Below are 13607 nucleotides of genomic sequence, written 5' to 3'. Positions count from 1 at the left end.
TTTGGGGATTGGGCTTGGGTTATTTGTGTGTGTTTGCTTTGAGGTAAACACCAAGGCTCGATTTGTCTCTTCCTAACATTTAATGTAGAGCCAGAATTCTCCTAGCAGTTCAGGCCAAAGGAATGGGCCTGTTTTTTCTAAACCTGAGAAGTCAGAGTATTTATTAAAGTTGGTCAGACACTGACACTCCACACCAGGGCTCCTCTGAATACTTGACAGGGCTGGATGTCAGAAGGTCTAATTTGTTAGAGAACACAGAGAATCTCCAAGATGCCGGCCAGTAGATAGTGTCATGTTAGTTCACTCCCAGAAATCCCTACCTATCGTCCTCACAACAAACCCTCGGTTGGCTCACTAGCTGGAGGAGAAATAAGACAGGCATTTCCGAGCAATATGGAAGTTTTTTTTCCCTTGTGCTGACTCTGAGGCTAAGGACTAAAGCACTAGCATTGGGGCTGGGCAGACTTCAGATCAGTTCCCAACCTTGAACTCGATAACTCTTGCTCTGCGGTGTAAAGCAGTTATTTTACTTTTCTCTTTATCATGTTATTGGATTTGATTGAAAGGAGGGACCTCCAGACTACTCCAGAGCATCATTTACAGTGCGGTCTAATGGACATGTACCAAGCGGTACATGACTGCCCTGCTAAACCTATCCGGGGGGGTGGGATAGGAAGTCCACCTAACAGTGCTCCCTCTCTTTTCCTAATCTCCGTTCTGTTATGCTCAGGTCAAGAACTATACATCATTGGGCGCCTGGGTGGCTCAGTCGGTTAAGCAACTGCCTTCGGCTCAGGTCATGATCCTGGAGTCCCTGGATCGAGTCCCACATCGGGCTCCCTGCTCGGCAGGGAGTCTGCTTTTCCCTCTGACCCTCCCCCCTCTCATGAGCTCTCTGTCTCAAATAAATAAATAAAATCTTAAAAAAAAAAAAAAAAACAACCTGGTAAAACCAGGGGCGCCTGGGTGGCTCAGTTGGTTAAGCGACTGCCTTCAGCTCAGGTCATGATCCTAGAGTCCTTGGATCGAGTCCCACATCGGGCTCCCTGCTCGGCAGGGAGTCTGCTTCTCCCTCTGACCCTCCCCCCTCTCATGTGCTCACTCTCTCTCATTTTCTCTCTCTCAAATAAATAAATAAAAATCTTAAAAAAATAATAAAAATACCACCATGTGTCAGCCACTGGGCCAGGCCCTAGGGCTAGAGAGACAACTGAAACAAGGTTCTTCCTGTCCAGACACTCCCATTCTAATAAGAGGGACATAGACAGGTAAATATAATTGCAATGAGGGGAGGGTATGAGGCATATAATATTAAAAGTATGCAGAAGGGGGGCGCCTGGGTAGCTCCGTCGGTGAAGCGTCCGACTCTTGATTTCGGCTCAGGTCATGATCTCAGAGTCGTGAGATCGAGCCGTGTCAGGCTCCACGCTCAGTGGGGAATCAGCTTGAGAGTCTCTCTATTCCGCTCCCTCTGCCCCTCTCCCCCACTCTCTCTCTTTCTCTCTCACTAAAGTAAGTAAATAAATCTTAAAAAGTGTGCAGGAAGAATGGAAATACTACAGACAACTGAGAAATTTATCATCTGACAGGGTCAAGGAAGACTTTCAGAGAAGCTGATACACAAATTAAGTTTCAAAGGATGAGCAGGAGTTCAGAGGTGAAAGTAGAAGAGATGGCAAAGGGAAGAAAGAGCGGGCAAAGGCACAGAAGCAAGAAACAGAGGGGCCTCGGGCCTTTTGTGATGCGGCTCCTCACCTGTCATATCCGCAGCATGGCTCAGAAGCATGGGGAAATCACCAGCTCTGACAGCTATTAAACAGTTCCTCTCTCCAGCTCCCTGCCTGTACCCCCATGGGTCCCTGACCCCCTTGCCTCAGGTCTTCTGCTCCTAGTCCTGGCCTCTGGGTCCCTGGCCCCAGTGACATGTTATGGTGATACCTGCCTGACTTTGATCTTCTAGACTCTTGGGGGCATGAGCCACCCTGTGACCCGCAGCTATGAGGGAGAGACACTCATCCTTCCACCATGCTCTGTAGTACCCTAAAAGCCAGGCCAGCCCAGCCAGGGGCCAGACACATACAGGGATCTGCACCTCGTCTACTAGAGCTAGAATAAAAAATAAAAGTGGGAGAGAGACGTGGCAGGAGACAATCCTCAAGGTGGGCAGCAGACCAATCTGATTCCTGCTAAAGGCTGGACTTTATCCTGCAGACTTGGGAAGCCACCAAAGGCATGATGCAGGGGCCTGGTAGAGTCTGCTTTGCCTTCCCTGGGGTTACTCTGTTGGTTACTCACGGCGGTTGTATCAGAGGAAGACTAGGAGCAAGGGAAAAAATCGACACAGGAGTCTGTTGCAATAGTCCAAGCAAGACTTGAGAAGGGGAGAAAACCATGTTTCCCTGCCACTCACTGCTGGGGCACTCAATCAGCATCTCCTGGGGGGGGGGGGGGGAGTGGCAGGAGAGAGCTGGGGTCCCTTTTAATCAACTTTGTGACTCCACAGCTGTCCATCGTGGCTCTGATTCTTACATTGGGGGGCTGCCTCCTCCTCTCTTTCCTTCTTCTTCTGCCTCCCTCCCTTTCTCCCCTGCTCTGCCTCTTTCCTCTTCCTCCCTCCCCCTCCCCCTCTCCCTCTCTCTGACACACCCTGGAGAGATATGCCCTGCCTCCTGCCTCTAGCTCAAGCCTCCCTGATGGGAGAAAATGGAAAAGTAAAAGAGAAAAGCAAGCCTGAACCATAAAAAAACAACTGAAGAGGGGCGCCTGGGTGGCTCAGTCTGCTAAGTGGCTGCCTTTGGCTCAGGTCATGATCCCAGGGTCCTGGGATTGAGCCCCATGCCCCCTGCTCAGTAGGGAGCCTGCTTCTCCCTCTCACTCTGCCCCTCCCCCCCCACTCATTTTTCTCTCTCTCTCTCAAATAAATAAATTCCTTAAAAAAAAAAAAAAAACTGAAGAGCAATCAGCATGTGTCTGTGAGAGGCAGGGATGACCTGGAAGAGCAGGATCCTTGCCACTTTACAACAGAAGCTGGCAACAGGGGGACCAACAAAGGTTTGATCTTTCCTGCGTCTGGAAACTCTGCGGTGCTCCACAAATATTAAAAACAACTTTTGTTATAGACTTCATCCCCTCGGAGACTGCAGGCAGAAATCACAACCCTCTCCAACGATCTTGCCCCCAGACAGTGGGAAATAGAGACCCCACCGAACAGAACCCTCGGGCCCATGTCCCAGCCTCCCTAAGACCATCCATCACCTTCAACTTGCCCAGAACTGTCTTCAGTGACTGTCCCAGGTCACAGCAACCTGTTTACAAACATCTAGAATTCCCAGGCACTTTTAGGACAAGGGACCTGAGATGTGTCCAAGTGGGCAGCAAAGTCTTCTCGAAGAGAAGCTGTTCCTCCAGATCTATTTATGCCGATGTAAACACTTGCCAAGGAAACAAGGCATGTGGGCATGCGCTGGCCCCGCAGGCCCTTGGGTTGCTGCAAAAGGCAACTGGAGAGTCACATGTCATAACAGTGGAAAGTACATATGCAACTATTCTTAGCCCTGGAATGTATACACTGTCTCCTTGCCCAGTGCTTCTTTCCCGAAGTTCTAGAAAACTGCGAAAGCACCGTTCGTATAAACAAATCCAGAACTCTCCCAAGACAAATCATTTGCCAACTGAAGGAAAGGCCTAGGTTTATTGTTTTACTTGGAGCCCGAGGTGGAGGCTCTCCGGAGGGACCAGCCGGACCAGGCATCAGTGGATGTCACCGCGGCAAACCAAGGTAAAGATCTCTAATGCTTAATTCTTCTACAGGTAGACTGCCGGGTGTCATCAGGAAACCCTGCCCAGAGTATTGTTTGGTCTCTGCTTTCTCTTTGTCACATCTCCAAAACAAAACCCCAAAGACTCTGTAAAATCATGTTTTAAAAAATAAATTGCAAAGGCCCATTTTCATCCTTCAGTACTGTCTCGTTACCAGAGGGCCACGCCCCTAGAATGACTCCTGGGGGAATGACTAACAGCCAGAAAGATGCTTACACGAGTTTACTAAATAACATATGCTGAGAAGCTGGAGCAAGGCTCACGGATTTGGGCTGGTCAAATGCATGGACTGTCACCTTGCTTCAGCCCCTGACCATCAGGTAACTTCCAACAATGTTGGTGGTTCTTTTTTTTTTTCTTCTCAGATTATCTGAAGATGCTCTTTGCTTGTTACCTTTGGGAGTAATCATAACCAAAAAGAGAGGTGTTGGCTGTGAGGTCTGGGGTATAGGTGGCCTCTCTTTCCAATCTTCACTAAGCAACATTCTTGGCAATATCCACGAGCATCTTAGTGAATGGACATAGGTGCTCTGAGTCTTGGAGACACCACAGCTAAACCCTTCAGCACATGCTTCCCCTTGGGACCTCTCCCCCTCCTTGTAGGATGGACAAGGAGTTGCCAGATGGGCTGCTCTTCAAAGACCACGACTTCTCCTCTGACTTATTGAGGCAGCTCAATGGCTTCAGGCAAAACAGGATGCTGACTGATGTGAGCCTTTGTACCGGGACCTGCGAGGTCCCCTGCCACCGAAGTGTGCTGGCCTCCAGCAGCCCCTACTTCCGGGCCATGTTCTGCAGCAACTTCCGGGAGAGAAGCGAGGCCAAAGTCCAGCTGAAAGGCATCGACTCTGCGACTCTGGAGCAGATCATCTCGTATGTGTACACTGGGGAGGTGCACATCACGGCTGAGAATGCCCTGCCTTTGATGGAGGCAGCCTCCATGCTGCAGTACCCCAAGCTGCTGGAGGCCTGCTCCTCCTACCTCCAGAGCCAGCTGACCCCCAACAACTGCCTGGGCATGATGCGACTCTCTGAAATCTTAAGTTGTGAGACCCTCAAGAAGAAAGCCAGGGAGGTGGCCCTGACGTGCTTCACAGAGGTGGCTGCCTCGGCTGACCTGAAGGAGCTCTGTGCCTTGGAATTGAGAGACTACCTGGGGGATGATGGGCTCTGCGGGGAGGAGGAGAAGGTGTTCGAGGCCCTCATGGTTTGGATCAAGCATGACCTCCAGGCCCGGAAACGACACTTGCAGGAGCTGTTCAAGCAGGTCAGGCTTCAGTACATCCACCCGGCCTTCTTCCACCACTTCATCGCCAATGATGCCCTCCTGCAGTCCTCGCCCTCGTGCCAGACCATCCTGGAGACGGCCAAGAGGCAGATGTTTGCCACGTACAGCACCACCAGTGCCCCAGACCTCCATCCTCCATGGCATGTCCCCCCAAGAACCTCTTACCAAGATTTCCTCATCCTCTTGGGTGGGAGGAAGGACAACCAGCAGACCACCAGGGATGTTCTGCTGTACAACAGACAGACCAACCAGTGGCAGAACCTTGCCAAACTCCCGAACCGGCTGTACAAGGCCTCAGCCATCACCTTGCACCGTAGCATCTATGTGCTGGGAGGCATGGCTGTCGGGGCAGGGAAGAATGTGCCCAGCCACAACGTCTACATCTACTCCCTGAAGCTTAACCAGTGGAGGCTGGGACAGCCCATGCTGGTGGCCCGCTACTCCCACAGAAGCACTGCCCATAAGAACTTCATCTTCTCCATTGGGGGCATTGGAGAAGGGCAGGAGGTCATGGGCTCCATGGAGAGATACAACAGCATCTTCAACATCTGGGAGAGTATGGCCAGCATGCCGGTGGGGGTTCTCCACCCTGCGGTTGCTGTGAAAGACCAAAGACTCTACCTCTTTGGGGGAGAGGACATCATGCAGAATCCTGTACGCCTTATCCAGGTAAATGGCTGGTCTCTCCCATCATGGAAGTGCATGAGTGTACACCCATGCATGCACACGTCATGCGTGCACGCACATACGTGTACATGTGTGTGCACACACATGCATATACATGCGTGCACGTACACATACATGGATACATGCATGCGTGAGTGCATGCACCCATACATATGACACACATTATCATTTGCAGAGGAAACATAAAGGAGGGAGGAAAGATGGAAGGGAGGAAGGAAAGAAGGAAGTTTAAATTCAGCAAGACTTTATCCATTTATGAATTTTTGTTGTGTAAGATTAACACATACAAAGGAATGTCAGATACAACCCCTGTCCACAAAGAGCTTATCTTTATTTGAGGAATAACATTAGTATGTCTAAAACTTCAAAAAAAATAAAAAATAAAAGTTCAAGCTAGAACACATTGAATGTCAGATAGTGAAGTTCTATAGGAATTCTGCAGACGCCTCTAACCCAATTCAGCAAGACCTTAGAAGAGGATTCCCAAGCTTTGGTCCACAGTCTGTTACCAAGTTCCTGGGAACCCAACCTCAGATCAGCTGAATCAAAATCTCTTTGTGTGGGGTCCTGACATATACTTGTTACAGACGTCTCCAGGAGTTTCTAAGGAGTAGCCAGGTTAGGGAACCTTGACCTTAAATGATAGGTAGATGCTAATATCACTAGCAAGCTCTCTGAGAAGTGTTATTAATAGAGACCAAAATTTCAAAATATTAAGCATTTTATGCAAGTTCCAATCTCTGCAGCTCACGTAATGATATGAAAAACTTGAATAATGAGCCTGTCTTTAAAGATGATGCAGGAGATCCCTGGTCGTTGCTTTGTTCATTGACGAGAGCTATCTTGAGCCCCAGCCCTGATAAGAGCCCTGGGGACACAGGCATGAGCAGGAACATGCACTTACCCTCCAGGAGCTTCAGGACAATTGCAATTCAGGTGCTGACTGGAGGGGGGCTTTAAGAGCACGGAGCGTGCCCTAAACCAGTCTAGAGGGAATCAGGGATGGTGTGAACTTTCGAGGTTGGTTTCCACTGACGTGAACAGGGAGGCAAGAGAAGAGAGAAGGTGGGTAAATGAAGAGGGAGAATCACTGGGAAGATAGAAGGACATGACTTGGATGGAGACAGGGGCAAGAAGCCTCTCTGAGCAGAGGCAGAGTCCTCTGTTGAGGTGGTGTTCCTGGGTAAGGGAACAGCTGGACCGAAGGCTCTGGAGCAGAAAGGGGCATAGCCCATCACCTGGAGGGACTGACAGCCTGACCGTGTAGCTGCAACACAAAGCGGGGAGGCATAAAGGTGGTATGCCTAAGCCGAACTGGGGGGGAGGGGTTAGTCCCCACGTGGTCTCCATCAGCCCCCTTCTCAAGCTGCCCTGAGTGACCCCTCCACCCAGACTGCTGCCCCTGAGCCCCTACTACAGAAATTCTGGAACATTCTCGGGGGGTGGGTGTTTGTGGAGATGAGGCTGACCTGGCAGGCTTTCTAGACCTTGTCAAGTAATTGGGGTTATAGCCTGAGAGTAACAGGGTAGCTGAAGTCATCAAATTTGCATTTTTAGGAGTTCCTCTGGATGCCTTATGGAGAAGGGATTGGTGGGGCCTGAGTGAACAAAGGGAGGAGAGTTGGGGGACTGTTCTAGAGGTCCAGCCAGGTGGCTTGGGCTAAGTTGGTGCCAGTGGAGATGGAGAAAAGTAACAAGCTTCAATTTAATCCTTGTTTGTTAATGCCTTCACTTCCCCAGCCCATATTTTCAGCTCTTCTCTGACCATCTAGGCAGATTTGGATTCTATTCCAAATCCCACTCATTTATCTGAGCCAAAAGAGACGTGTTCTGCTCCCCACCAAGCTCTGGCCACACAATGCAGTTGTAACAAAGGGCTCCTATGTAAAGCTAGAACCCCTCCCTCTTTAAAAAAAAATACTTTTCAAAATGAAGTCAACAAATATGCTAACGACTTCACATTGCAAAATTTTTATTGATTTCCTAAGAATAAATACAAAGCTCAGAAAAGCTTTTAAGCTGGCATATCAAGAAATGCACAGTACCATCAAACAAGATGCTTGCAAAGGCAGAAAAAAACCCACTAACATGTGAGTAATCCTCTTACGCTGCAGTGGTGAGAAGGGGAAAAGGGGAAAAGCATTCATGTAAGCTTTTCTTGTCTACTTAGCCTTAGCTTTGAAACAGTAATTTTACTCATTCAACTATAGCATGAGATCAAAGCTTGGGGGTTGCTTGATGGAGTAGGTCGGATTTTCTGGCACAGATTCAGTTTTCTTTACAGGATGGTTCTTCTGCATGCATGCATTCTTTTAGGAACTATTGAACAGTGGTGTCACTGTGCAATTTATGTGTGTATGTGTACCTTTCTCCCTGGCCTTTTTTCTCCCTCTGTTTCTGGATGGCATTGAGCAAATCCTTCACCATAACAAAGCATCACTTCCTCCACTGGTCAAGCACCATCTTTGTTATCCTTGCCCCAACCTCTCTGGGGGTATTACGAGGATTGTGTGCAGATGTTTAATCTATCTTTAAAACCATACTCCAAGCTTGCTGACAAAGAACAGAAAGCCAGGAGGCAATTACTCATTCAGTGTTTACTTTTACTCCAAGGATCCCACTTTCTAGTGTCATCTACGTATTTTCAGATGAAACAGTGAGGCTTAACAGCCATTGAGATTGCCCCCATCTCTAGCACATGGCCTCGTCTAGGCTTCACCAACTTCAAGAATGGAGAGACCTCAAGAGGTCTCCAGTCTCAAACCGCTCCAACAAAAAAGGCCACCCCTATACAGCCTCAGGCAGAGTCAGGAGTACAGTGGTTAAGAACTTGGACTCTGGGCTCAACCAGACCAGCTCTTCCATTCCATCTAGCTGTGTGACTTTGGGCATGTCACTTAACCTCTCTGAGCCTCAATGATCTAATGTGAAAGATGTGGGCAAGTAATGGTACCTACTTCATAGGATGGTTGTGAAGATCAAATTTGGTAAAATTATAAAAAATAGAGTCCTTCATACAGTAGCAATTAAATTTTATATAGAAAGAATTGCCATTTTCTTTGGTAAATAAATGTTTTGCCCCTTCTTTTCTTATATGAAGTCCATCCTAAATCTCTCATGCTAAATTTTGCTAGTAATGAACTAATTTATATTTGATATTTGAACTTTATTTAAACTGAAGGGGACATGTTCTGGGAATCATGCTTTGTGACTCTATTTCAGACCACGGCCAAGGAGCCCTGCCCCAACTCTTTGCTCGTTCTCTTTTCTCATACTTCCTCTATGATTCTAATGATTTTCAGGCATGAACTGTTCAAAAGCCTTCCTCACTTAGCCCCAAATGTATTCTTGGCTCTAAAGCCCTCTCTGATACACTGGAACATTTAGAAATTTAAACATGAGCCGGAAATAGAAAAATCATTGGTTTTATGAATACCCAAGTTGCTCCATTTCCCATTAAAAGAAAAAAATGTTCCGAGCAAGGTAAGCAAACACATACCTCAATGCTTTAGTAACTCTTGGTCCATTCTATAGAGACAGAACCAAGGATCTCATGGGGGTCACATAAAGACCAATTTCTAGTAACATATACTTTCTGTTATTTAATTACATTTTATTGATAATAATACACCTGCCTACATTATAAAAAGTGAAAAGAAAAAGAATCCTATTTCAATCTCTTAAATACTACTTCTATCTTTTAAAAATTATTTATCACTTTAAAATGCAGCACCATGATCGTATTTCTCCCTCAGGTTTATCACATTTCCAGAAACACATGGTTCAAAATGGAGACGAGAATGATCAAGAATGTATGCGCCCCTGCAGTGGTGCTTGGGGAGCGGATTGTTATCGTAGGAGGTGAGTTTGAACAGAGGATCGCTAGGCTGGACACAAACTTGGCATCTCCCATGGAAAAAGGGTCACTAATAGACAGATGTTGTTCTACAAAACAGTGTTTTTAAGAGCACATCCATCCAACTAGGGGAGTGTGGATGACTTGACAAAGTTCTTTTCTCATCCAGAAGTTTCTCCCTGTCTTCATCTGTAAACAAGGAGTGAAATAATACCTATTTCACGGAATTGTTGTGATAATAAAATGTGCTCGCATATGGAAAGCACTTAGCACTATCCCAGATACCTGGCAAAGACTCAAAAAATGTTTGCTACTGTTAATAATATTAGTCACTAATGGATCATTTCTCTGCGATTGCAGTATAGTGTCTTGGTTAAGAGGACTGATTCTAGGGTCAAACCTGGGTTCAAATCCTGACTCTGTCACTGGCTGTATACTCTTTGGCGAGTTATGAATCTTTTTCTGTGCCTCTGTTTGCACATCTGTAAAACGGGGATCCTGAAAGTGGGGAGTGGTGGGGACCAGATAAGGCCGTTGTGGGAACGGTTCCTGAATTCCCAAGGCTCCTTTGCTGGACTGTTAAGGCTCTTGGGGGGAGAGGGGCATGTGAGAGAGATGAAAAAGCCAATGAGACAGAGAAAGCTGCTAGAATCCAGAGGCTTCTCCCAATCTAATGCTGCCTTAACTTGAGGTTAAGGATTCAGGGGCCAGAATCAGACAGATCTGAGTCTAAACCCCAGCTCTGCCACACACTGGACCTTGGGCAGGTTACCAAAACATTCTACACCTCAGTTCAGAGTCCAGCCTTTGTACTGGGCAATGGCAAAGATCAGACATGTTTCCAGACTGCAGACTTCCAGTCCCAAATGAGCAATGCTGAGCTTGCTGGTATGCCATTGGTTTTCAGGTTACACAAGGAGGATTCTTGCTTATGACCCTCAGTCCAACAAATTTGTCAAGTGTGCGGACATGAAAGACCGGAGGATGCACCACGGGGCCACGGTGATGGGGAACAAGCTCTATGTGACGGGCGGGCGGCGGCTGACCACGGACTGCAGCATCGAGGACTTGGCCTCCTTTGACTGCTACGACCCCGAGACAGACACCTGGACATCCCAGGGACAGCTGCCTCACAAACTCTTTGACCATGCCTTCCTCACTCTCCAGTGCATACCCCACACCCCCACCTTCCCATGAAGTTGTCGAGAAACCATGGGTCTTAGTCAAGATGCTTTCTGTTGTAAGAGATAGAAACCCAACTCAAAGGAGCGTAACCCCAAAAGGATGCAGGGAGTGCCCACAGGACCAAAAGTTCCAGAGCCTGGAGGCCTGGAACCAGGCATATTGTTGACAGAACGCCCTGTATCTCTCTGGCTCTCCACACTTCCACCCTGTCTCCCTCTGTCTCTCCCCTCCTCCCCCCACTTACCCTCCTTCTCTACCTCATCTCTGTTAGACTTCATGCTACAAACAAGCTTCTTTATCCACAAAGTATGAAGACAATGGCAACTGATAAACTCAGACTCAACGTTTTCTGAAGTTGCATCTTCAAGACAGAACTTCACCATTATCTATATATTAACCCTGAAAATAATCCTAATTGGCCGTTTCTTAATTCCATGCCTTCCTCTTGAGCCAATCACTATTTCCAGGGCTTGAGCTACTACAACTGTGTAATCCCGGAGCACGTCCCTACAGGAAGAGGTCAGGTTGACTATTATCATTGACAGCGCATCCAAACTGCACATCATGAGATAGAAGCAGTTTCCCAAAGAAAAGAACTGCTGGACTGACCAAAACCACATCTGCCCAGGGCATCGTGGAAATCCAGAACAAAAGGCGTCCCTGGAAGCACAGGGCCCAGGTGTCAGTGTGAGAAATTGGCCATGACCGTTTTCTTTGCCTTCTATGGATGTAGTGAATTGGAATTCCAGGATAATGTGTGCAATGCAGTATCTAGTGTTTGCAAAATTATCTATGCAGCCAGAATAAAGTTTGTTTCTTGTGCCAAATGATGTTTTTCTCCAGCCTCTGGGGAGCTATAAACCTGCAGAATTAATCAGGATTTTCATTTTGGTAAATGTTATGAGAATCATTCTTCTGAGGAAAGCCAACAAATTCCTTCAGAGATCCCAGCAATTATTGCCCTCTCCATGCCAGAGCTGAATACCCCCACAGCCCTCTTGGTCTCAAAGCGCCTCCCAAGCTGGCTCAGTCCCACGCTCAGGAATAAACGGAAGATGGAGGCACATTATAATCACCTGGCAGTCTTCTCTCCAGGAATGGAAGCATCTAGAATGAGTCTCACAACCCTGAGCCTGGCACCAGAATGCCCTCAAGCTGGAGCCTTCCTCGCCACCCAGCTCTCCAGGTTCATGTTCTGGACTTTTCCTTTCTTCCCAATTTATATTCTTTGCACTTCAGTTTCTCCTGCTGGGGTCCAAAGCTCTGCCCTGCTCCCCAGACCATGTGGCTGTGGTCTAGACACCCTGCCCAGATTGTCAGCCCCTGCTCCTCATCCTGGATGCTGTCACCTCAGCGGTTGGCTGGCCTCTTACTACAACCTATTCTCTTTGAACCTCTCTGTTCAGGCTCTCGAGCCCACCTCTCCCTGCAATAGGTAACCAGTGACACCTCCAGTGCCTAAAACGCAGTGCATTTTGATTTCTCAGCTGACTCGACCAGTCAGCAGCCTACCACACAGATGACCCTCCCTCCATCTTGAAAGGCCTTCCTCACTCTGCTTCTGGGATACCGCTCACCCTCTCTTCCTACTCCCTGCACTTCATTCTTGTCTCTTTCTTTCCCAACTAGTAAATGGTGGTGCCCACCACCCCCTCCAGGGCTCAGCCCTTAGGCCTTTTGTGCATCTGGGGTGGGGGTTGTGGAGAGCAAGCCCCCTCGCGCATGGCTTTTCCTTCCTGCCGCGCTGCCGACTCCCCACTGTTCTCCACTTCCAGACTCCACTGCTCGCTCCATGTTTCCACACGGATGTCAAATACCTCAAAGTCGACATGTTCCCGGTCACTTTTTCCTCACCAAACCGACTCCTCCCGTAGTAGGCTTCCCCAGCCTGGCAGAGGGAGACACCTGTATCCCACCTTCTTGGGCCCGAAGCCTTGGACGCCGCCGCTCTTGGCTCTTCTCCCTCACCACCCACTCGGTTCGGTTAGGGCGGGCCCCCCCCAGTCGCCCCCCCCCCCCCGCCAGCCGCCCCCCCAGCCGCGGCTCTTACTCTGGTCCAAACTGCCATCATGCATCATCTGCACCCATCTCGGCTTCCACCACGAATCGCCCCCAGATCTCTCTCCACCCAGCGGCTTGGGGCGTCTTTCACAAACATATAAGTCAGAAGAGGTCACTCCCCTGTTGAAAACTCTCCAGAGCTTATACTGGAATTAAAGTAAAAAAAGTAGGGGCACCTGGGTGGCTCAGTCGTTAAGCGTCTGCCTTTGGCTCAAATCATGATCCCAGCGTCATGAGATCGAGCCCCGTGCTGGGCTCCCTGCTCCACGGGAAGCCTGCTTTTCCCTCTCCCACTCCCCCTGCTTGTGTTCCCTCTCTCGCTGTGTCTCTCTCTGTCAAATAAATAAATAAAATTTTAAAAAATAATAATAAAGTAAAAAAAGGTAATAAAACATTTTTTTAATTAAAAAAAAAAAAAACCCTCTCCAAAGCCTTCCCAGCTTTCTCCGATGCCTTCCAGAGACCTGCAAGATTGCTCCCCCCCTCACGCTGTTCCCCTTCTGCTCTCACCTCCCAATGAGTCCCCCCACCCAGCGTCGGCCACACTGGCCTCTGGGCTCGCACATCTGTGTCACACGCACCGTGCCCTGTACTGGAACGCGCTTGGCCCAGATGCCGCACCCGCGGGCTTCCCCCCTTCCCTCCCTCGGGTCTCTGCTCAGAGATGCCACTCCTCACTGCGTCCATGTCAGGGACCGCAGACACCTCGGT

The 13607-nt window shown here is 48.6% G+C and overlaps 1 protein-coding gene across 3 annotated transcripts; it reads left to right on the top strand.

The window, feature by feature from the left end:
• Window positions 1-3547: 3547 nt before the first annotated feature.
• On the top strand, window positions 3548-12793 carry KLHL38 (kelch like family member 38). Of its 3 annotated transcripts, none has more exons than XM_035011873.1 (4): window positions 3549-3778; window positions 4423-5776; window positions 9550-9655; window positions 10558-12793. In XM_035011873.1, the coding sequence occupies exons 2-4, from the start codon at window positions 4424-4426 to the stop codon at window positions 10845-10847; spliced, it is 1749 nt and encodes a 582-aa protein (XP_034867764.1). In that variant the 5' UTR covers window positions 3549-3778; window position 4423; the 3' UTR covers window positions 10848-12793. The 3 variants fall into 3 exon arrangements, with proteins under 3 accessions (XP_034867765.1, XP_034867764.1, XP_034867763.1); XM_035011872.1 differs by having other exon boundaries at window positions 4185-5776; window positions 10558-12792; XM_035011874.1 differs by lacking the exon at window positions 9550-9655 and having other exon boundaries at window positions 3548-3778; window positions 4185-5776; window positions 10558-10817.
• Window positions 12794-13607: the final 814 nt, after the last annotated feature.

Source organism: Mirounga leonina, unplaced genomic scaffold (assembly GCF_011800145.1).
Source record: "Mirounga leonina isolate KUSES-001 unplaced genomic scaffold, KU_Mleo_1.0 Mir_165, whole genome shotgun sequence".
NCBI lineage: Eukaryota > Metazoa > Chordata > Mammalia > Carnivora > Phocidae > Mirounga > Mirounga leonina.
The sequence above is the reverse complement of the archived record's forward strand: the minus strand, read 5'-3'. Positions and strand labels throughout refer to the sequence as shown.

Excerpts from the sequence above, each read along its gene's own strand:
- KLHL38 (XM_035011872.1), top strand. The coding sequence starts at position 4,388 with ATGCTTCCCCTTGGGACCTCTCCCCCTCCTTGTAGGATGGACAAGGAG. Across the intron at positions 5,777-9,549 it reads ATCCTGTACGCCTTATCCAG|GTTTATCACATTTCCAGAAA; the intron begins GTAAATGGCTGG and ends TTTCTCCCTCAG. Across the intron at positions 9,656-10,557 it reads GCGGATTGTTATCGTAGGAG|GTTACACAAGGAGGATTCTT; the intron begins GTGAGTTTGAAC and ends ATTGGTTTTCAG.